This window comes from Colius striatus, chromosome 26 (genome assembly GCF_028858725.1).
Source record: "Colius striatus isolate bColStr4 chromosome 26, bColStr4.1.hap1, whole genome shotgun sequence".
NCBI classification, from domain to species: domain Eukaryota; kingdom Metazoa; phylum Chordata; class Aves; order Coliiformes; family Coliidae; genus Colius; species Colius striatus.
In genome coordinates, this window is record NC_084784.1 from 3723620 (window position 1) to 3745673 (window position 22054).

General features: G+C 66.9%; 4 protein-coding genes across 14 annotated transcripts; 2 read left to right on the forward strand and 2 right to left on the reverse strand.

The window, feature by feature from the left end:
• Positions 1-33: 33 nt before the first annotated feature.
• MCRS1 (microspherule protein 1) lies at positions 34-2929 on the reverse strand. Of its 2 annotated transcripts, none has more exons than XM_062015708.1 (14): positions 2785-2929; positions 2497-2629; positions 2267-2405; positions 2024-2182; positions 1837-1946; positions 1651-1759; positions 1426-1564; positions 1260-1335; positions 1097-1125; positions 885-977; positions 707-789; positions 533-620; positions 312-439; positions 34-224 (listed from the first exon to the last, which is right to left on the reverse strand). In XM_062015708.1, exons 1-14 carry the CDS (start codon positions 2912-2914, stop codon positions 138-140), a joined length of 1503 nt encoding a protein of 500 aa, XP_061871692.1. In that variant the 5' UTR covers positions 2915-2929; the 3' UTR covers positions 34-137. The 2 variants fall into 2 exon arrangements, with proteins under 2 accessions (XP_061871692.1, XP_061871693.1); XM_062015709.1 differs by having other exon boundaries at positions 1870-1946; positions 2785-2891.
• Positions 2930-2978: 49 nt separating this feature from the next.
• On the reverse strand, positions 2979-13907 carry ITGA7 (integrin subunit alpha 7). 10 transcript variants are annotated; one of them, XM_062015700.1, is made up of 26 exons: positions 13723-13907; positions 12034-12161; positions 11855-11934; positions 11499-11754; positions 10459-10590; positions 10266-10385; positions 8947-9154; positions 8644-8837; positions 8445-8533; positions 8237-8364; positions 7944-8039; positions 7788-7849; positions 7510-7679; positions 7007-7165; positions 6790-6902; positions 6518-6716; positions 6178-6261; positions 6028-6107; positions 5822-5899; positions 5648-5750; positions 5247-5456; positions 5096-5188; positions 4904-5017; positions 4703-4801; positions 4500-4625; positions 2979-3439 (listed from the first exon to the last, which is right to left on the reverse strand). In XM_062015700.1, exons 1-26 carry the CDS (start codon positions 13890-13892, stop codon positions 3257-3259), a joined length of 3474 nt encoding a protein of 1157 aa, XP_061871684.1. In that variant the 5' UTR covers positions 13893-13907; the 3' UTR covers positions 2979-3256. The 10 variants fall into 10 exon arrangements, with proteins under 10 accessions (XP_061871684.1, XP_061871686.1, XP_061871682.1 ...); XM_062015702.1 differs by lacking the exon at positions 10459-10590; XM_062015698.1 differs by lacking the exon at positions 10266-10385 and having other exon boundaries at positions 5280-5456.
• A 3737-nt stretch (positions 13908-17644) lies between these two features.
• BLOC1S1 (biogenesis of lysosomal organelles complex 1 subunit 1) lies at positions 17645-19098 on the forward strand. Its single transcript, XM_062015474.1, has 4 exons — positions 17645-17722; positions 17915-17987; positions 18572-18704; positions 18808-19098. Exons 1-4 carry the CDS (start codon positions 17662-17664, stop codon positions 18916-18918), a joined length of 378 nt encoding a protein of 125 aa, XP_061871458.1. The 5' UTR covers positions 17645-17661; the 3' UTR covers positions 18919-19098.
• Positions 19099-19185: 87 nt separating this feature from the next.
• Positions 19186-21868, forward strand: RDH5 (retinol dehydrogenase 5). The gene is made up of 6 exons (XM_062015473.1): positions 19186-19508; positions 19745-19824; positions 20401-20721; positions 21039-21297; positions 21367-21530; positions 21613-21868. The coding sequence occupies exons 3-6, from the start codon at positions 20409-20411 to the stop codon at positions 21834-21836; spliced, it is 960 nt and encodes a 319-aa protein (XP_061871457.1). The 5' UTR covers positions 19186-19508; positions 19745-19824; positions 20401-20408; the 3' UTR covers positions 21837-21868.
• Positions 21869-22054: the final 186 nt, after the last annotated feature.

The window sequence follows — 22054 nt, forward strand, 5'->3', positions numbered from 1 at the left end:
GGAGGCACCTTCCCTGGTCAATAAAGGAGCAAGTTTCGGGTGTCCCCAACTCCCAGGGTGGGGCAACGAAAACACTTTATTGGGAGGTGACAATCTCCGTCCCCAAACTGGGGGCTGTGGGGAGCCCCCTGCTGTCGTCACTGCTGGGCCAGTTTGGCTGCCTCTGCCTTGATGAGGGCAATCAGGTCCTGGTTGATGAGGAAGACGAAGCGGAGGCTGGCGATCTGGGGCAGGGGGGCAGAGGGTGAGCAGGGGACCTCCAGACCCACACCACCCACCCCTTGGACCCCCCAGGACCCCCTAGCCCTCACCTCCACCACTGAGTTGTTGTTCAGCTTCCACTTGTTGCCGCCGAGCACGGGGCGGCCGTCGATGTAGATGGGGCGCCGACCCTCGTTAGCAATGAAGAAATCCCCGTTATTCTTCAACTTGATGACTCCTGATTTGGGGACACGGGGGGGATATGGGCAAGGGGGCAGCAGAAGCAAAGTCCTCACACTCCAGAGCCCCCCCAGCCCTGATCCTCCCCTACCCTGTTTGCGAGAGATCTTCCAGGCTGGCCCCTCCAGCGCCAGGTCCACATCAATCTGGTTGTCCTTAGTGGCTCTGCCCAGCGTGATCTGCAGGTAGGGAAGTGTTGAGGAGCTGGGGGGAAGCCTGAGGGGGCTCCCTGGGAGCTGGGGGAGGGCACAGACCCTGCACTCACCTCCCGGGAGCGCATGAGGTACCGCACCATGCGGCCCCGCAGCACAGCCAGTGTCTGGCTGTCAAAGTCGGGGGAGCTCATGCCTGTGGGAGGGAGAGGAAAGCAAGATGGATGGGAGGAGACAGACAGATAGATGCAGGGGCGAGGGACAGACACCCCCCTGGGTCCAAGCTCTCACCTGTGATACTGTCCACCAGCACCTGCCACTTGTGCAGCTCCTGCTCCAGCTGCCGGATCTCCCTCTTCTGGCGGCGGTCGGCCACAGTCAGCTCTGGAGAGAAGGGGAAGGGGCAGCTGAGGAGGGTGAGGGGCAGTTGTCCCCTGGCCTGGGGGGTCCCCGGCCTCTCCCCACCCCTGGGGTCTGCCCCAGGGGGAGCAGCCAGGACTCACCGTGCTCCAGCACCTCATCCCGCACATCCCTGGTGAGGAAGAGGTGGGATGAGATGGTGCCCCTGTCCCCTCCCTGCTCCCCAGACCCCTCCCATAAGCTTGTTGTCACCCCACGCCCCCCGGGGAAGCCCCTCTCCCCTCCCCAGCCCCTAAAGCCCCTCACTTCAGCTTGCTGTCGTCAAGCATGTCCTCAGCATCCGAGAAGTTCAGCACTTGGTCCCCTTTGGGCAGCGGCTGCACTGGAGAGAGCAGGAGCGCAGGGAGTGAGGGGGCTGGGGGGGTCACAGGGGGCATCGGGAAGGGGGGACTCAAGTCCCCCCTGGCCTCACCAGTCTGATCCTCCAGCAGGTAGTATTGCTTCATCAGCTGCCAGTGGAGCTGCAGGGCCTTGGCCGTCCGGGACGGGTAGAAGACGTCGGGGTGTTTGTGGAGCAGCTCCTGGAAGGTGTCGAGCGTGGGCTGACTGGTCTGCAAGGGGAGAAGGGACACGTGGCACGAGGACTCTCCGAGAGCCGCAGACCCCGTGCTGGAGCCCCCTGCCCCGCGGCTCTTACCGATCCCACCTTGTTCAGCAGCTGCTCCTCGGCTTTGCTGAAGAGCACTTTGCTCTGGATGGCGGCGATGGCCTCGGGGTGCAGCTGCCGCATGGCCTGGCAGGCCAGCCTGACAGGGGGGACGGCGTGAGACCCCAACAGCCCCCCGGCCGTGCCCCCCGCCCCCAGCGCCCGCCCCGCGCTCACTTGGAGATGATGGGGTCATAGAGCAGCGCGTACCAGCGCTCCTGGATCTCCCGCAGGTTGAAGCGGCAGCTGAATTTCACCCCCAGGTGCACAGAGGTCAGGTCGTTGGTCTGGAAAAGCCGCGGGTGAGGGGATGGTCCCCGAAACGCCAAAGAGCCCCCTCGGGAGGGTCCCCCGGGGCCGGTACCTGCAGCACAGCATTGATGAGCAGGAGGTCATCGGCGGGTTTCCAGCGGCCCAAGTCCTTGGTGACCTGCAGAGGCTGTTTGCTCTTCTTCATGCGCTTGGCGAGGCCGGGGGCGGGCACGGGGCTGGGCGCCACGGGCGCCGACACGGACTTGGAGACCTGTGTGGGCACAGACGGGGGTTGGGGGGGTCTCTGTGAGCAACCCAGACCCCCTGCACCCCCCCCCGCGGGACCCTCCCTCACCTTCTTCTTCTCGCTGGAGGAGGGCTCGCTGCCAGAACAGCGCCCGGGCTCGACGCCGCCGGCGCCCTTGGCCCGGCTGGACGATTTGGCAAGGCTGCTCTCTACCAGCTCATCGTCGAACTTCTTCCTCTTGATGAACCTGGAAGCAGCGAAGCGGCTCCGAGTGCCGGGGCCTGTGGGTGGGCTGCGGGCAGGAAGGGTCCGGCTCCGCGCCCCCCGCCCCGCCGTACCGCGAGGAGCTGCGGCGTTTGGGGACGGCGCCCGAGGGCTGCGCCGAGCCCCGCTTCTGCCCCGCCAGCGACTCCTCGTCCTCGGAGCGGCTCGTGGCTCCCGACGCCATCAGTCCGCAGAGCGGCCGCGGCTCTGAGGGGAACGGAGACGGTGGCAGACCGACGACGTAAGTCCCACGATCTGGCCTCGGGCTTCCCGGGGGCTCGGGACGGGAATGGGGCGCCTGGCCTAGCCCCGCTTGCGCCCGGCCCCCAGCGCCGCCGCGGCCTCCCCATCCCCGGCCTCACCATCCCCGGCAGCGGAGGCCCCGCGTCCGCTCGGCCGCCTCCATGGGCCGCGCCGCTTCCGGGTGCCCGCCGGAAGCGCTTCTGACGTCACTGCACGCGCTGAAGCCGACGCGGCGGAGGCCGCCGCCATCTTGGGCCAGGGCAGGGCTGCGGCCCGGCGCCGATGCCGGGGGTCGGGGGCTGCCGGGGGCGGCCGGGCCCAGCCCGGGGGCGAGGCCGAGCCCCAGCCCCGTCAGGGCGGCAGCCGGGGCTCGGGAGCGCGCCCGGCACTCGCCGCCCGCTACGGGCCGCTCCCATCGCGGCGGATCCCGGAGGAACGGACGGGACGGGCTCGGTGCGGGGCGGCCGCCGCTTTTATTGCGTCGCGTGAGGCCGCGGGCCCGACCCTCCCCCCAGTCTCCCCGGCCCCGTCCCGGCGCGGGCCGTGCCCCGCGGCACCCTCCCCGAGGGCCCCGCGTCCGTCCGGTGTCCGCTACGCCGAGCTGGGGGCGACGCGGCCGTCGTTGGCGTCGGCGGGGCTGGCGGCCCACTCCTGGCGCTGGATCGTGCCTGTCTTCTCCTCGCGGAACTGCTGCCGCTGCTCCCGCGGGATCTTCACGGCGTGGTACCGCGGCACGGCCGGCGGCGGGGAGCGCGCCCGCCGGAAGAAGCCCAACTGCAGGGGAGCGCTCGTTACGGGCCGCCGCAGCCCCGGGAAGGGCGGTGCGGATCCGGCACTAGCGCTCCTCACACCGCGATCGCCCCCGGGGCGCCGGGGCACGGGGCTCCGCCAGCACCGGCACCATCGCGTGCAGCCACTGCACACCCTCACACGTCGCAGTTCGGGCACCGTGAAGCATTGCACGTCCCAGTTCAGCCACTGCAAACCCTCACACGTCCCAGTTCGGGCACCGTAAAGCATTGCACATCCCAGTGCAGCCTCTGCAAACCCTCACACGTCCCAGTTCGGGCACCGTAAAGCATTGCACATCCCAGTGCAGCCTCTGCAAACATTGCAGAGCTGTGTGCAGGCACTGCAAACCCTCACACGTCCCAGTTCGGGCACCATAAAGCATTGCACATCCCAGTTCAGCCACTGCAAACCCTCAGACATCCCAGTTTGGGCACCGTAAAGCATTGCACATCCCAGTTCGGGCACTGCACACATTGCAGAGCTGCGTGCAGGCACTGCAAACGCTCACGTCCCAGTTCAGGCACTGCAAACCCTCTCCTGTCCCTGTCCGGACACCGCTGCCCGCACACAGGCTCTGAACCGCCCCCCACGTCCCCCAGCACACCGGCAGCCCTCACACGCCCCCACACACCCGCAGCCGGGCCCGGGGCGGCACAGCCCCCGTTACCGCTCGCCCTCCTGTGCCTGCCTGTCCGCCGCGGACGGCTGCAGCCCCAGGCGGGCCCGGTAATAGTTAGCGGTGTAGCGGGACTTGGGGCTGCTCCGCTTGAAGAAGCCGCACTGGGGAGGAAGCGAGAAGGTGAGGCCAGGCAAGGCCAGGCTGAGTGGCACAGCAGAGCACGGTACGGCACGGCACAGCTGGGGTGGCGTGGCAGAGCCGGGGTGGTGTGGCACAGAACTTCAGGGAGGGCTGGCAGAGCTGGGGTGAGGTGGCAAGGCACGACATGGCGTGGCACAGCTGGGGTGGCACAGCACGGCGCGTCCAGGGGACCTCGCGCCATGGGGAGAGGCTACATCTCGCTGTGGGGACCCCGTCCCTCACCTTCCAGAGGATGCAGACAAGCAGGGCCAGGACCAGCACGCCGGCCAGCACGGCCAGCAGGATGACCCACCACGGCACACCACCAGCCACCGCTGCCCCGGGGTCCAGGTAGATGGAGACGGGGATCTGGGGAGGGGACGGAGGTCAGGGGGTAGAGAGGAGAGGCCCTGGGGGCCGGGAGGGCTGGGGGGCTAAGGCCAGACCTGTGTTGAAGCATCTTTCAGCACCAGGTTCTTGATGGAGGAGGTGACAGAAACGCTGGCACGGACAATTAGCTCCACGGAGGTGACGGCCAGAAACTCCTGTGGCGGAGGCACGGGCCGGGCTGAGCCCTCCTCCCTGTCCCGGGAGACCCATCCCTGCCCCTGTTCCATGCTGGGGGGCCCACGCCCATCCCCTCGTACCTCCAGGAAGGTGCTGTTCCAGAGGCGGCCGCGGGCCGTCAGCACCGCGGCGCGCTCGAAGCTGCGCAGCGGGCAGCGGAAGGACAGACAGCGCGCGGTGCCCTGCGCACAGTCCTGCGGGACGGGGCGGGGGGTCAGCCCGGCCCCCCGAGCGGGACCACCCCCGGGACCAGCCTCAGGAGCCCCTCTCACCAGCGTAACGTTCCTCTTCCTCTCGGCAGGGGCCGGTACCCGCCAGGACCCCGGGGCGGGCGCCTCGGTGACCTCAGCCTCCGCCGGTGGCTCCTGGAGGGGGAGAAGGGACGGGGCATGGAGGGGGCGGCGCAGCCCCTGCCCCGGGGACTGCCGCGCCCCGGCCCCGCTCCCGCAGCGGTACCAGGGCCAAGCGCAGCGGGTTGGCGGCCGGGCTGCAGGGCTCCCGCTGCCCCGGGGGCACCGTCAGCTCCAGCTGCAGCGGGTACAGCAGCCACTTCCCGTTGCTGATCTCGTGTGGCCAGAGGAGCGTGAGGAAAGCTGAGCCCAAAGTCTTCAGCGACTGTCCCCGATTGGAGACCTGCCGAGGAGGAGGGACGGTGGCGTGAGGGGGGCAGCACGGACCCCCCGCAGCCCAGCCCCCATCCAAGGGCACGGGGAAGGATGGGGTCTGCGGGGGTCTGCGGGGCTGAGACCCCGCTACATCCCATCCCTGCCTCAGACACACAGTCCCGTGTGTCTGCCTCATCCCCACCGCACCGGAGGACTCACCGTCACCTCGAAGCTCACGGCGCTGCCCACTTGGCTCTCCCGCCGCACGGCGCTCTCCCCCCGCACCACGCCGCCGAAGAAGAGCCGGGGGGGCACGGCCACGCTGCAGGGACAGCCAGGGCTCAGGGCAGCCCCGGGGTGGGAATCCCGGCCCCTCATCCCATCCTGACTCACCCTGTCACGGAGAGCGGCAGCTCGATCACCACACGGGCACGAGCCACCACGGGCTCCAGCCCCGGCTGCTCGCTGATCCTGGGGAGAGGTGGGGAGGGGGTCAGGGGGAGCATCATCTTGATACCCCCCCACCCCCCAAAGACGTGCCCATGCACAGGGCCAAGCGTGGAGCTCTGCTGTGAAAGCCCCCAACCCCCGGGGCTCACGTGGACAGGGCCAGTTCCACCGCCAGGTCCGTGGTCTGGATGGTGATGCCGAGAGTGCTGAGGATGAGGAAGAACCGCACCTGAGGGCAGAGGGGTGAGTGCCGGGACCGGCACCGGGCTGGGCTGGGGGCAGTGAGGAGCTGCGCCCACCTGAGCTCCACGTTTCATGGGGTTCCCCAGCTCACACTCCACCTGTGAGCCATTCTGGTTGGCCAGGCAGACCACCGGCTTGTCCTGAAGGGGCAGAGAGATAAATCCCCGCTTCTGGGGGTCCCACCAGCCCCCAGGACTGACCCCCCCCCCCCCCCCCCAGCACCAGGCCTCTGCATCCTAAGGGCATCCCTGTTCCTCCATCCCTGGGACCATCCCCGTCCCTTGGCATCCCCGGCTCTGGCTCCATCCCATACCCTCAGCACCCCCGGGAGCAGTCTTGTCCCTCCAATGTCCCCAAGATCCCCCCCATCCCTCTGCCCCCTGTCCCCCGCCGCACCGAGGGTGCCCGGCTGTCGTAGGGGCGCAGGGCAGAGTAGGGCAGCTCTGGGGGGAAGGTGGCGGTGAGCAGCGCCTCGTGGGCATCGTCCCCGTCCCGCTGCGGCTCCACTGGGTCCGAGGGCACATTGGTGACATGGATCTCCAGGGCCACGTCCTTCTGGTCGCTCATGGCAAAGATGGCAGTGCCATCTGCACCCCTGGGGCAGAGCTGCCATGAGACCCCACCCGGAGCATCCCCGGGGTGAGGACCTGTCCCAGGCACCCCCTCACCTGGGCAGGGGCAGGAAATCTGCGTCCCCAACACGGGCACAGAACTCAAAGCGGAGCTGGAGGTTGCTCTGGCAGATCTTGTCATCCCCACAGCCCTGCTTCAGGAAATGCACCTGGGGGGGACATGATGGGGGATGGGGACGATCCAGGCACCCTGTGTGCAGGATGGCACAGCCCAGACCCCTGGGGAGGGAGCAGGAGTGCAGCCAGTGCCCACCTCTGTGCGGTGGCTGCTGGGCTGCTTCGGGCTGAGCACGGGGGGCAGGGGGGGCAGGGGGGGCAGGGGGGCTGCCCGGCTCTGCCGCGTGGCCGCAGTCCCCTGCACAGCATAGGCGAGTGTGACAGGGATGGGCCGCAGCTTGTCACGGATGGTGTCCTGCAGGAGGGGGAGAAAAGGGGGATGGAAATAGGAATAAAGATGGGGATGGGGATAGAATCATACAATAGAATCATTTCAGCTGGAAAAAAGCTCTAAGCTCACCGAGTCCAAGCCCTCTCCTCACCCTGCCAAGCCCACCACTGACCCACAGCCCTCAGCACCTCAGCTCCAGGGCTGGGGACTCCCCCAGCTCCTTCGGCAGACTGGCACAGGGGCTGACAACATTCTCAGGGAAACAGTTCTTCCTAGAAGACCAACCCATTCCTGTCCCCCACACCTGGGGAAGGAATGTTAAACCCCCACACCTGGGAAAGGAATGTTAACCCCTCATCAGGACCCACCTGGAGCTGGAAGGTGGCTCTGATGCAGGCACGGGCGTTCTGCCGGGGCAGCTCCACCGTGCCCGAGAACTGATGCTCGGCGTCCGAGGGGTGGCGGCCGAGGAAGGTGACACGAGGGGCTTGTCCCAGGCGCCGACGGTCCGCATCAGCATCCAACATGTACTCCAGCACTGGAGAGAGAGGGATGGGCACGGTGCCGGGGGTCTCTCCTCTCCTGTCCCACCCTGGGGGACTCCCATCCACCCTGTGGCACAGCCCTGCGGTCTCTCACCACTCACCGAGGCAGGGGCTGTAGCTGGAGGGACTGGCTGTGTAGCTGAAGCAGGTTTGGACCTCCACACTGCAGGGGCACAGGGTGAGTTTGGGGGCACCGACCCCCAGCCTTGCCCTGGTTGTGTGCCTGGGGAGGGGTCTCAGGAGCAAGTGGCACCCACCAGACACCCTCCTGGTGTTGGCAATTGCTGTGTTCCAGGTCGATGTTGGAGGGGATCAGGGAGATGTTCCTGGAGACATGGACGACTGGCCGGGCCCTGCCAGGAGGAAACAGGGGGTGCCAGGCTGGGCTCCCCCTAGGGTACCCCAAGCCTTGTGCAGACCCAGCAGTCGCCCCTGCACAGGACCCTGACCATACTCAGTGATCCCCAGGGCAGGGGATGCTCTGGGAGGGTTTGAAGGGAGCATAGGGATGGGGGATGTCCAGGACTGGGGGGCTGCTTGGGGCTCTCACCTGTACAGCACGACGGCGTCAGAGAGGGAGCCAACAAGGAGGTCGGGGTAGAGGTTCCCGTCCACATCCACCCCCCCCGAGAGGGAGTAACCAAAAGCTGTCACCCCCACGCCCTCCCCGTCCAGGACCTGGGGACAAGGTGCCCGTGATGGCTGGAACTGGCAGGGGTGGCAGTGGGCAATGCACCCCCTGCCCAGCAGCCCCTCACCTGCGCTGGCTTTGCCACAATGCCCAAGTTGCTGCCGTGGTAGATGTAGACTTTGCCGGCACCGTCGAAGGGGGCTCCAACAGCCAGGTCTGGGGGGAGCAACAACAGGTCGTGTGAGACCCCTCCCAGGACCCTCTATGAGATGCCACCAGATGTCCCAGCCCATGGGGACCCCAGAACCATCCCCCCAGCCCCTCACCCTCGAAGCCATCATGGTTGAGGTCTCCGGCGGCGCTGAGGGCGATGCCAAACATGGAGCCGCGGCTGCCGTTGAGGCGCAGGGGAGTGGCAGAGTCCCAGCGTCCCGCCGGGTTGATGTACACATAGGCAGCCCCCCCGATCTCCTCCTTGCGCTCAAAAAAGTGGGGAGCCCCCACTGCCAGGTCCATCCATCTGCGGGATGGCCACTCCATCACCCCTCTGGCCCCAGCAAACTGTGCCCTGAGCACCGAGAGTGGGAAAAAAACCACCAGGGCACGAGGGGGGTGTCCCCCAAATTCACCCATCGCTGTTGAGGTCGAGGACGGCGACGGCGTAGCCGAAGGCGGAGGTGAGCTGCTGGCCGGGCAGCACGGCCTCGGGCACCAGGCGGTTGGCGCTGTCGCGGCGCAGGATGACCACGGCGCCGGTGTGGTTGGCGCGGGGGGCTCCGGTGACAAAGCTCAGCTCCCGCTGCCGCGTCAGCCCCGCGCCAGAGTCCACCGAGAAGCCTGACGAGGGGAGCGGTGTCAGTGCCCACCCGGACGCCCCCTCCCGTCCCCACCTGCCCGTCCATCCGTCCGTCTCTCTCTCTGCTCAGCCCTCTGCAGGTAAATCTCTCCTCGGGACCCTCGTGCTTTTTGTGGGAGTTTGCAGGGGAGAGGGGCATTGCCCGTGCTTCAGTTTCCCTGCTCTGCACTCCCTGGGGCACAGTGGCTGCAGCTGGGGAAGAGGGACTGTGAGGGCCCCTAGCAATCTCCAGCCCAGTGGAAACTAAGGTGGGAGCTGCAGCTGCTGGGAGAAAAGGAGACCAAATCCCTCTCTGCATTACAGAAAGGAAGATTTTGGGGTGAGAAGGGAAGATTTTGGGGGCTAAAGCAGCAAGACCTGGAGCAGAGCCAGACCCCCCCCCGCCCCATTCCCAGCAGGAGAGAGCAGCAGAGCCCCCTTCATAGCCCAGAGCCCCTTCTCCACGTGCAGCAGTTGCAGTGACAGCCCCCTCCCGCCATGCAGCCTCTCCCCCCACCGTGGGAACTGTGCCCCCCCATGCAGAGAAATCTCAGGACAGATAAGCCAACGGGGACAGTGGGTGCTGAGGACCATGCCAGGCTCTGTGCCCGCCCCCCAGCCTGGCAGTGCCCCCCTGCAGTCTTGGCACAGCGACAGACACAGGACAGGGATGGAGCAGGAAGCCCACAGGGGAGTTGAGACCCTCCACCCTGGAAGGTGTGACGGCCACAGGTGTGTGACTGTGGGAGATGGACTGGAGAGGAGCTTTGTGGGGCCACGTGTGTGCACAGCTGAGCAGGCAAAGGGATGTGCACAAAGACAGGGTGGTGCAAAGCGTGGGTGGTCGGTGAGTGCACAGGGAGGATGATGCTGCATGCATTGGTGCTGCAGAGGGCGGCATGCTGGGTGCATGCAGGTGTGCACAGGGACACAAGTGTGCACAGGGACACAGGTATGCACAGGGACATGGGTGTGTGCACTCGCAGGGCCTGGCAGAGGCTGCAGGAGCTCTCGCCTTTCCTCTCCCTTCCACAGACACGAGGGACACACCACAGGACACGGCTCCAGGGAGGGTGGCACACGGGGACGCCGCCTGCATCGGCGCTTACGAACCCAAGTAGCTATTCTGGGCCACGTCGCCAGCTGCACCGGGCACCTTCTCGCCGGGCTCGGGCGTTTTGTAGACCAGCTGGTCGGGGTCTGAGCTATCAATGTTTGTCACAAAGAGCAGCCCTGCACCGCGGCCGGGCGGGAGAGAAAGAGAGAGGGGCGTCAGGGTGGGCACCGCGCTCCGCCGCGCCCCTACCGAAGTAACTGTTGGCGGGCACGGGAATGAGCGAGGGGTCCTGGTCCTTCTCGCCCCCAGCTTCGTAGGGGCCGTCATCGTAGCGCAGCAGATCGAGGGAGCTCTGGTTAAGCAGCTCCACACGCAGGTTCCCTGCCAGAGTGAGGAGTGGTGAGGGGGGACAGGGACAGGACCTCCCTCCCCCCAGGGACAAAGGGCACAGGAGCTGCCTCACAGCTCAGCACTTGCCGGGCAGAGAATGGGCATCCCAAAACATGGAAACCAGGATCATGGGATCACAGAAACATTGTGGTTGGAAAAGCCCCTGAAGCTGATGGAGTCCCCCACTCCCCTCACCCTGCCCAGCCCAGCACTGACCCTCAGCACCTCAGCTCCACGGCTTTGGGATCCCTCCAGGGCTGGGCACTCCCCCAGCTCCCTGAGCAGCCTGGCACAGGGACTGACACCCCTCTCAGGGAAAAAGTTCTGCCTCAGCTCCAGCCTCAACCTCCCCTGGGGCAACTTGAGCCCATTTCCTCTTGTCATTCAGGAGCAGAGATTGAGCCCCAGCTCACTGCAGCCTCCTGCCAGAGAGTTGCAGAGAGTGCTCCTGTCTCTCCTCAGCCTACTCTTCTCCAGCCTCAACACTTCCATTCCCTCAGCTGCTCCCCATCATTCTGCTTCAGACCCTTCACCATCTCTAGTGCCCATCTCTGGACACACTCCAGCACTTCAGGGTCTTTCTGGTGAGAAGCCGAAACCTGAACACAGTATTTAGGCTCACATGTGCACAAGCTCTCACAGATCACTCACATATGAGCTCACACACACACGTGCTCACCCACAGCACACACAGCCAGAAGCTCACACCTACAGCAGCTCACATGCAGCACACAGGTGCTCTCCCAAACGTGACTTTCACACCCACCATGCATGCACATGCACTCGTACCCAGGCAGGAACACGCACCCACACGCGTGCACAGGCAAACCTGCACGCACCCGGACAGCCACACACAGCCCCCAGCCCTCACTCGGCCTCAGGATCACGGCTGTCCTCACCCTTCCAGTTGTAGGTGCCGGGGGCCCCAAAGAGGATGTAGTGGTGATCAGGGCTGAAGGCAGCGGCCAGGCCCTGCTGGCAGGAGCCAAAGCGGTCGTGGCCCTGTGGCCGCCCCTCACAGAATTTCCACTCGCCGCCATCCAGCTCGTCCTGCACCCGCAGGTCCTGGCTCAGCACGAAGCAGCGGCCGATCACGTCCCGAGTCTCCAGGGGCTGTCGCACCCGGTGCCGCGCCTCATACAGGTGGGCACAGGTCTGGAGGTCAAATGGGGATGAGGAGCAGAGGTCAGACGTTGAGGGACCCCCCCTCCACAGCCCTCACTCCCATTCCCCCTTCCCCAGCTCAGGTGCTCACCACGATCTTGCCGCCAGCACCTTGGCTCTTCACGCTCACCCCCAGCCACTGATTCTCTTTGCTCTCCCGCTGCAAGTCCACTGGTGGGGATGGGCAATGTCAGCCCCACTGGGACCCCCAGGGGTGGGGATCAGGGGGAGGGTCCCTACAGACACAGCACCCCTGGGTTCACACCTCACCTCCCTCATCGATGGGCACCCGCCAGCAGTCAGAGAGCTCAGGGGTCAGTGGGCAGGCGAAGAGGCCCCCGGTCCGGTTGGCCCCTTGGCTGGGCAGTGCTGAGGCCTGGGGGGCCCCCACCAGCAGCCTGCCATGGCAGAGACCCCCAGTCAGGGCAGGAGGAGACACTCCCCATGCAACACAGAGTTTGCACACCCGGTTTATCCCCCCCGCTCCCTGGCACCCACCCAGAGCCGCTGGCGCGTGTCTGTCTCCCCCATGCAGCTGTCCCTGTGCCCCCACACCGATCTCATGCCGAACTCACGCCGCTGGCTGTGCCAGCATGGTGCCAGCCCAACGCACTGCCAGCCCACGCAGCCGTTCCCAGGCCTCAGCCACAGCTTGGGGCACACGTGGGCAGGGAGGGGGCGCAGGAGGTGACGCACACCCGGAACCCCCTGTTCTGTCCCCCTTGGGGGCACACAGACCCCCACCCCGTGCAGCCCTCCCGAGGGGATGGGGTTCCTATTATGTCGGGTAAGTGCTGTGATGCCAGTGGCTCCTTGGTGGCCGTGGGCCACCTGTGGCCACTGCCAGCCCTTCTCCCCAGGGCATGGTGGCCTCAGAACACGAGGGAGCCCCAGGGGGTGGAAGGGAGGCAGAGCCGGTAAAAATAAACTGGAATTCACTCAAAATAACCCTACAGCAACATGCCCAAAAAAGGAGGGAGCCAGAGGGAGGCACAGGAGTGCACCCCACACCCGGGCACCGGGCACAGCCAGGACCAGGGACCGGATAAGGAGCCTGGGGAGCCAAAACCCATTCCCGAGCCCTGCGGGGGAACGGAGGGGATGGGCGGGGGGTCGCCGGTGCCCGCGGGGCTGAGCCCACTGTGGTGCCAGCCGCTCTGCCAGCACCTGCCCGGGAGCTTAAGCCAAAATAACTCCCGACGGCAAGAATGCAGAGAGGCGGCTGCCGGGGCGGGTGGCTTCGTCCCGCGGCACCGGCCCGGCGGGGGGACGGGGGCGAGTGGCTGCGGCCGTGCGAGAGGATGGAAGCGGCAGCGCCATGAGATCTGCGCCCTCCGGAGATCCCTGGGTCCCCCGACAGCAGCCGGAGATCCCCCCGCGCCACAGGTGCCATAGGGGCTGCGCTCCGTGGGAGCCTCGGGCTGCGGAGGCACCGAGGCTGGGCTCCCGGGAGGACACGGGACCCGCGGCCGCTGCGGTGGGTGCCCTGGCACGCGGCGGGTGGGCGTTCGCCAGCTCAACGGCGAGCGGGCGCGGGGGAGGCGGGCACGGCCCGAGGGGCCCGGCCGGGGGGGTCCATCTGCCCGGACACCACCGGACCGTGCTCGGGGCATCGATCGCCCCCTAAACACCCCCCCATCTCTCCCTCGTTATCCTCACACTGGCTCCTGCTGGATAACCCGGGAGCGGCTGCAGCGGCTGGTCCCGTCCCCTTCCCCGTCCTCGTCCCTCTCCCCGGGTCTCCAGCCCGTTGGGGTCTCGGCATCCCGGGGCCGTCCGAGGCAGGACCCGTCCCCTCCAGCGGCCCGGGGAGCGGCGGGAAGACCCCCGGGAGCGGTCTCGGGGAGAGGGCACAGGGCAGGGGAACGAGGACCTGTGGGGGAGCCGGACCGGCGGGGTCGGACCAGCTGCCCGGCGGGGGTCCGGCGGCTCCCTGGCCCCGGGGGTCCCCGCACTCACCACCCGGCCGGCTCGGGGCTGAGCTGCCGGTGCAGAGCCACGGCGAAGCCGAAGAGGCTGCCCTTGTCGCCGTCCTTCAGCAGGGTGCTAGTGGCGTCCAGGTTGAAGGCTGCGGTCGGCAGCAGCCGCAGGAGGAGCCAGGGCAGCCACAGCCGCCGAGCCCCCGCCATCCCGGCCCCGCCGATCCGCAGCGGCGGCTCCGTCCCGCCCCGCCGCGGGTGGGTCCCGGCGTGGGAGCGCGGCCGCCCCGCCCCGCCCCTCCCCACGCACTGCGCCCCCCTCAAATCCACCCCCCAAAGCCGGCAGGGCAGAGCGACCGTCACCCCGCATCGCACCCTGCAGATGCTGCACCGTGAGAGCCCGCGGTCAGACCCCACAGCGCAGAGCTGACACCCTGGCATAGCCCTGGCACCGCTGCCCAGGGACCCTTCCCCAGCAGTCCCAGCCCCAGGGCACTGGTGATACCCCCACCAGAGTTCCCAAACCGTGCCTAATCCCCTGCCAGGGCCAGGACTGGGCACAACGGGAGCTCTCTGGCTAGGAGGGCAAGGTGGGGGGGTGGTACTTGGCCATCCCCAGACCCTCTGTGAGCTGAAGTGTGCAGAGAGGCATCACCCTGACACCCCACAAACCCCATCACCTGCAGTGATACGCCCAACACTCAATACCAGACATTTGCCATCCCAGCAGCACCCCAGCACCAAGGCCGTGCTCGTGGGGATCACGGTGGGGACACGGCAGTGGGAAGGGGACCAGGACAGCCCTGTCCCTGACTCCTGCCAGGCACCTCAACCACCTCAGGCTGGGCAAGGAGTAACCGCCCTGCACCCCAAGTCAAGAGGGCAGGAGTGGGACCCCACAGGAAGCAGGGACAGGTCCCATGAGAGCAGTTGTGGTTCCAGAACAGCCCCGTGCCCCAAACGACAACTTTGGGGTGGGGGGGAGGGAAAGGGGGGGGCGGGGGCTGACATGTTTTCCAGCACACCGGCTATTTTTAACCACTCCCGCTCTCCAAAGGCCGGTGAAGCTATTTGGGAGCTGGCAGGGCTGCTCTAGTCCTGTGAATGAGCTCCAGCTCCACGCTGGACACAGGAACAGCCCTTCAACCCTGACCTCCTCCTTACTGCTGGCCAGCCCTGTGTTTGAGGGGGCGAGGGCAGGGCCAAGAGGGTCTGTGTCCCGCAGCTCACCCCTTGCCTGGCTGCCATCCAGCCCTCCCCACGCTTGCCCCTTCTTTCCTCTTCTGCAGCCCAAATCCCTTCCCCATGTCCCCACTGTCCTGCTCCTGACGTGGGAAAGGGCCGATCAGTGCCTGGGAGCAGAGGATGGGAACAGGCCCAGTCCCCAGGGGCTGCTCAGCCCCCCGCTGCCCCCCCAGCAGCTCTGCTGATGGCAGAGGACACATCACGCCAGTATAAATAGGCAGGAAGGTGGCTGTGGCCGGGAAGTGAGATCAGCAGCCGGTCCAGATAAAAACGTGATTTGGGCTCCTGCTGCCATCCCCCAGCACAGAGACCCCACAAAATCCGACTCGGGTCCCAGTGACCCCAGGAGCTGGGGCCGAGGGGACGGGATCCCAGCGCCTTCCCCTGCCTGCTCTGCCCCCAGCCTAGCTGCTGGGAGGAATGCTGGCCCAGACCCCCAGCGAGTTGGGGATTTCCAGCCCCAGAAGGCACCAGAGGACGCATCCACCCCCTCATAGCCTCATCCCACCCCGGCACAGCTGCCAGCCGTTGAGTTTCGTCGCGGGCGCTGCCGTGGCTGCATTGGGTGAGCTCCCGGTGGGCTTCCCCATCCCTGCCACGCCATCACCAGGGAATTTCAGCTTCGATTTACAAGAGACAACTTCCAAATGAGGCAGAGTTTGCTGGGGGAGCATTTACCACCCCCCAGCCTGGGCTCACGGCAGGATGTCGGAGCCTCAGGCACGGAGCAGGAGGGTTTTCAATGCTGGGGGGGGCGGTCATTCAGCAATTCAGTGTCAAGAGAAGAAAGCTCCTTGTTGGGGGATTCCCGTTGCTCTGAGCCCTGGCTTTGATCTGGCAGGGTCAAGAGCTTGAAGGGCCGACCAGGGAAGTGCTTCGCAGGCACAGGAACAGCTGGAGCCAGGGAGCAGCGAGGGCAGGCGAGGACGGGACCCACTGCAGGGAGGGAAAAGCTCCCACTCCCGCCCACCAGCACCATAAACACCGTGAAGGGCTGAAGCAACCCCAGGCTCCTGGCGTGGAGCTGCCTGTCAGCAGCAGGAGGAGAAGCGAGGCGGCGACACCACACAGCGGCAGCCCCTGTGCCCCCCGACGTGAGCGTCCCGGCCGCTCCGGGAGGCCGAGGCGCATCCCCGGCGCGTGCCGGGAGCCGGAGCCTGGGCGAGGTGTGAACTCCTTCCTTCCTCCCTGCCTCCTGTGGGGAGGGGATCAGCCGCCCCTATCCGTCCCAGCGAGGGGATGAGCGATGCTCATTCCTGGGGAAGGCAGGGCCGGTCCCGGGGCTCCCGCGGGCGGGAGAGCTGCCGGCCGTTCCCTCTGCAAGCACCAACCTCCTCCTGACACTCCCGAGTCCTTCGGAGGAGCGGCTGCCCCGGCACACACCGAGCCCCGGGGGCAGGGACTAGCGCCTCCGCAGGCTGTGCCGACAGCTCGTCAGCTAACGACGGTAATTGCTCTGCTCTCGCCCAGGCCAGGGCTGCTGCAGGCGCGTGGGGAGCGTGCCGGGGTTATTTTTAAACCCCTCACTGGTTTATCTTTGACCACATTTTGTGCTGGAGTTCCTGTAGCTGCAGCCGGAGCTGCCCCGAGTCACCAGCCCAGAGCAGGGAGGCAGCACAGGAACACGGAGCTGAACCCACGGGAGGAATCCAGAGGGAATGAGGGGACGAACACCCCACTCCCCATGCAGCCGTGAACCTGAAGGGAGGTCGACAAGACGCTGCGAGGAGACAGAGCCTCGTGCTGCACCCCCAGCTCTGCCCACCCCCAGCACCCACCGCAGCCCCCTCCCTGCAGCCTCAGCCTGCCTCCCACTGCCTTCTCCTGCCCAGCTCGAGGGGATGACGTGATGTTCCTCTGCTCCTGACTCTGCTCGGCCGTGGCCAGCCGGCGCCTGGCCAGCGAGCTGGGCTCATGGCAGGTCTCGGGCTGATTAAGCCGGTGAGATCAGCCGCATCCCGGCTCTCATTTCTGCCAGCTCACCCTTCCGGCACTCCGCAGGGCAATTCAATTTCCACCGTGCACTTTGTTGGCAGCAGCTGCATCTGGGTAGCCCGGATGGCTCCCTCCCCCCTCCTCTGACAGCTCATTCCTCCCGCTACCAGCCCCGTCCATTATGTGCTGGCACACAACACGCCGCACCTGACATTGGGATGCCCTGACAAAGACCATTCTGGATGATTTGAGATTTAGCTCCAGTCCCAGGGTACTCCCTCCGACACCCAGCCATGTCCCAGACCCCCCTCTGACACCCACCCAAGGCTGTCAGAGCCTCCCCAGACCCCTGCGCAGGCTCCCAGACCCCCTCTGACACCCATCCCGGTTCCCAGACCTCCTCTGACCCCCGCCCAGGCTGTCAGAGCCTCCCCAGAGCACTGTGCAGACCCCTCCGACCCCCGCTCAGGCTGTCAGAGCCTCCCCAGACCACTGTGCAGACCCCTCCGACCCCCGCCCAGGCTCCCAGACTCCCCCCCAACCTCTATCCATGGTCCTAAACCTCCTCCGACCCCCGCCCAGGCTCGCAGACCCCAACTCAGCCCCTCAGACTCGCCCCTGAACCACCGCCCGTGGCTCCCAGACTCCCCTCAGGCCGCTCTCCCTCCCGCAGCGCCCCGCACGGGCCCGTCGAGCCGCCCCCCCCAGCCCCTTTGCGGGCCCGCCATGGCCGGCGGGGCGGCGCGCGGGGCGGCGCGGTGACGTCACGGCGGGGCGGCGGTCACGTGCCGCGGGCGCCATGCTGTCGCGGCTGCTGAAGGAGCACCAGGCGCGGCAGGGCGAGCGGCGCGAGCTGCAGGGTGAGCCCGCCCCCCGGCCCCGTGGCGACGGGGTGGGGCGGGGGGCGAGAGGGGGAGAACCGGTGTATGTGGGGGGAGAGGCGGTGTGATGTCATCGCCCCGCGCGCTGACGTCACGCGGCGCCTGGTGACGTCACGATGTCGGGGGGCTGACACGCCTCTCATGGCCGTGACCCTCCCCCCCACCCCCCAGAGCGGCGGCGCAGAGATGCCATCGCCGCGGCCACCCGCCTGACCGAGGCCCTGGTCGACCACCTCAACGTGGGGTGAGGCCCCCGAGATGTCCCCTGCGACCTCAACTCTGAGCCGCAAACCCCACCAAGGACCCCCCCCAGACCCCCAGCCGAGGACCCCCCCAACCCTCAGCTCTTCATCCCAGGACCCCTCTGACCCTTTGGCCAAGGAACCCCACAAACTCAGGCCCTTTGCCCAAAACCTCTGGCCAAAGACCCTCCCCCCAAAACCCGCGGCCAAGGTTTTCCCCTGACCCATGGCCAAGGACCCCCCACCTTTGACCCCAGCCCCTGGGTCCAAACCCCAGCCAGGACCCTCCAAAGCCACATCCAGAGACCCCTTACGCTGCCTCCTCCACCCCCAGCCAAGGACCTCCATGACCTCCCAGCCCCTTCCTCCTTAAGTCCCCTCGTGACCCCTCATGACCCCCAGCCCCTTTTAACCCTATAAACCCCAGCCAGCTCCCCAAAACCTCCTACTCAGGGACCTCCTCAATTCCCCATCCCACGCCCCCCCCCAACCGCCAGTGCTTTGGTTCCCCTCTTGGCTGCCTCCTCTCTGGGGACCCCCCCCAGGGCTGTAGGGGCAGGGTCCCACCCCCGTGTGTCCCCCCCAGTGTGGCCCAGGCCTACGTCAACCAGCGCAAGTTGGACCACGAAGTGAAGACGCTGCAGGTGCAGGCAGCCCAGTTTGCCAAGCAGACGGGGCAGTGGATCACCATGGTGGAGAACTTCAACCAGGCCCTCAAGGTGAGGGGATCACAGGGTGTGTGAGGGGGGAGTCGCTTGGCATCAGGAGACTCCCTCATATCCCCCCCCAGCTGCTCCCTGAGCCCACCCCCCCTCCCCACAGGAGATCGGTGACGTGGAGAACTGGGCGCGCAGCATTGAACTGGACATGCGAACCATCGCCACGGCGCTCGAGTACGTCTACAAGGGGCAGCTGCAGCCCTCCTGCTCTTGAGCTGCTGCTGCCGGGGCCTGGGCTGCCATGACAGAGCCTGGGCCACGATGGCAGAGCCCCGGCTGCCCCGGGAGTCCCTTGGTGCCGCAATAAAGAGAGGCCGGCACCAGGCGCGTGCCGGGCCCTGGCACAGCCCTTGACTGCCCCCTCCTAAGCCCCCTCATCCTCTTTACTGCTTAACTCAGGCTCTGAGGCTCCTTTTTCTTGCAGACAAAGGGCCCCTTCTTGGCCAGGCGGGTTCTGATCCCCGGGAAGGGGGATGCTCAGCCCCTCATCTCTGAGCAATGCCCCCTCCCAGGGGTGCTGAGGGGGTTCTGCGTGCCTGGGGAGGGAGGTGCCTTCCCCCCGGCTCTGAGCAGGGTTCCTGCATGGTGAGGATCCCCCAGTACAACGAGGGGTGTCTCCAATCCCCACTGGGGCTGCACCCGGCAGGAGGAGTCCGGGAGGGTGCTCGTCCTGCCGTGAACTTTGGCTGCGGGCTCTGCCCCGGCGCAGGGGGAGGAGCGGCCACGGCCCCCCTGGCTCAGTCAGACTCTGCCGCCACCGCAGCCACAGCAGCGCCTAGAGCAGAGTCCTCTGCCCCTCCGAAGGTATGTGTGTAGATGGGGGGAGTGGGGGCTGTATCAGCCCTCACTGAGGGGGTGATGCCCCAGGGGCAGGGGACTACTTTCCACCCTCACCTGGCTGGGACCCAGGGCAGGCTCAGTGTGTCCCCTCTGGCCCTGGGTGGGGGCTCATCCTGGACCCCCCTATCCTGGTGAGGTTATGACCCCCAGCCAGCACCCGCTGCTGGGAACACTGAGAGAGTCCTGGCACCCCCTGGCAGTCCCCACAAGGCGTCCTGGAGGAGGACACAGTCCCCACCCCAGAATTCCTGAGCTGGGGGAGAATAGGATGTGTTGGCAGGTGAGTTGGGGGTCTCAGAGGCAGCGGTGGTGGTCACCTCCACAGGCAGAGCAGGAGCAGAGGGCACACAGGGTCATCCCTGTGCTGGGAGGGGCAGCTGGCCCCCCCCCCGGGGCTGCCCCGCGGGCGCTGGGTCCGGGCCAGGTGCTGACGCTGTGCCCAGCTAATCCCCGGCACAGCCTGGGCCCCGCTGCACAGAGGTTGGTCAGAGACACGTCTGAGGGTGGATGGGGGGCTCAGGGTGCTCCCCCAGCTCGGGGGGATGGCGTAGGGTGCTCACACCAACCCTGGGATGCAAAGACCCAGGGTCCCCAGGTGCCCCATGAGGCACAGACCGAGACCCTGAAGGGATCCACTCCAAGCAGCAGGGGGGTGTCAATATTCAGCCTCCCGCTTTTCCCACCCCCCCACGTGGGTCTGACCCCTGTGCTGTGGGGTAGGGGATCTGAGGGTCCCCCCCATGGGGAGGGGTGCATGGGCAGCGAAGAGCCTGGGTTTGACGTGGGGTGGAGAGGGGGACTTGGCAGGGAGTGGCAGAGCCCAGGGGGCTGGGGCCACCCTCCGCCTGGCCCCCAGGCCCCGGCATGTGGCTGTACGTGGTGCTGGCGGCACTGGGCTGGGCGCTGGGCTGGCTGCTGCGCGACCGCCGGACCCTGCCCTCCGTCAAGGACAAGCACGTCTTCATCACCGGCTGTGACAGCGGCTTCGGCAACCTGCTGGCACGGCGGCTGGCCCGGCGCGGCTACCGGGTGCTGGCTGCCTGCCTTACCCAGAAGGGGGCTGACGGGCTCCAGAGGAGCTGCTCCGGCCACCTCCGCACCACCCTGCTCGACGTCACCCGCTCCGACAGCATCCGCCGCGCCGCAGAGTGGGTGCGGGCTGAGGTGGGAGAGAAAGGTGAGGGGGAAAGTGGGACCCCGGGAGGGGTCCCAGGAGAGGGGGGAAGAGGGTGTCCCTGCTGTGTTACAGGGCAGAAGAAGCCGGGGGCGGGGGGGGGGTCCCACCAGGGCAGGCAAAGGGCAAGCAGGGCTGGAAAGAGGTTAGGGGCAAGAGGGGTCCTGGGAGGAAAAGGTTCCCTGCAAAGTGATGGAAAAGAGTATGGAGGAGAGGGTGTCACTGGAGGCAGGGTGGGGGTCCCAGCGGAGGTGCCATGGGGTAGGGGTACAGGAGGGGACTGTGCCTGCTATCCCCAACCTCACACAGCCCCTCTCCAGGTCTCTTTGGGCTGGTGAACAACGCGGGGGTGGCCAACCCCATCGGCCCCACGGAGTGGATGGGGATGGAAGATTATCGCCAGGTGATGGCCGTCAACGCCTTTGGGACCATCGAGGTGACGCACGAGCTGTTGCCGCTGCTGAAGCGTGCGCGGGGCCGCGTGGTGAACACCTCCAGTGTGCTGGGCCGCCTCTCTGCCAATGGCGGGGGCTACTGCATCTCCAAGTACTGCGTGGAGGCCTTTTCCGACAGCCTGCGGTGGGTGCCGAGCCCCCCCCAGCCGCGCAGCATGTCCCCCCCAGGCCCTGACGGCCGCTTTTGCCACAGGAGGGACATGTACCACTTCGGGGTGAAGGTCAGCATCGTGGAGCCCGGCTTCTTCAAGACGGCGGTGACCAACCTGGAGAGCATCGAGGCGTCGCTGCGGCAGCTCTGGGAGCGCCTGGCGCCCGAGACGCGGCTCAGCTACGGCGAGGATTTCTTCCACAAGTGTGAGTGGGCCGGCGGATGCCCACAGCCCCAGTTGCCCCCCACCCCACCAGCTGCCTGACCTCCCTCCACCCTCTTCCCCAGACCTCAAGGTGCAGCGGTTCATCATGAACATCATCTGCGACGCCGACCTCAGCAAAGTGACATGCTGCGTGGAGCACGCGCTGAGCGCCCGGCACCCACGCTCCCGCTACAGCGCGGGCTGGGATGCCAAACTGCTCTGGCTGCCGGCCTCCTATCTGCCCTCCTGCCTCATCGACTTCGTCCTGGCCACCATCCTGCCCAAGCCGGCGCACCATGTTCGCTAGAGCCCCCCGCCACGGCCCCTGGCCACCCCCAGACCCCATCTGTGCTGCAAATAAACCCATTCCCGGCTGTGAAGTGGCCCCTGCGGTGCTCAGCCCTGTGCTGGGGTCCCCACACATGGCTCAGGGAGGTGGCACAGAGCCCATAGGCCCTGGGAGAGGTGGAACAGCACAGGCTGGTGTCCTGTTGAATGTGGGTCTGAGCCAAGCCAGCCCCCCCC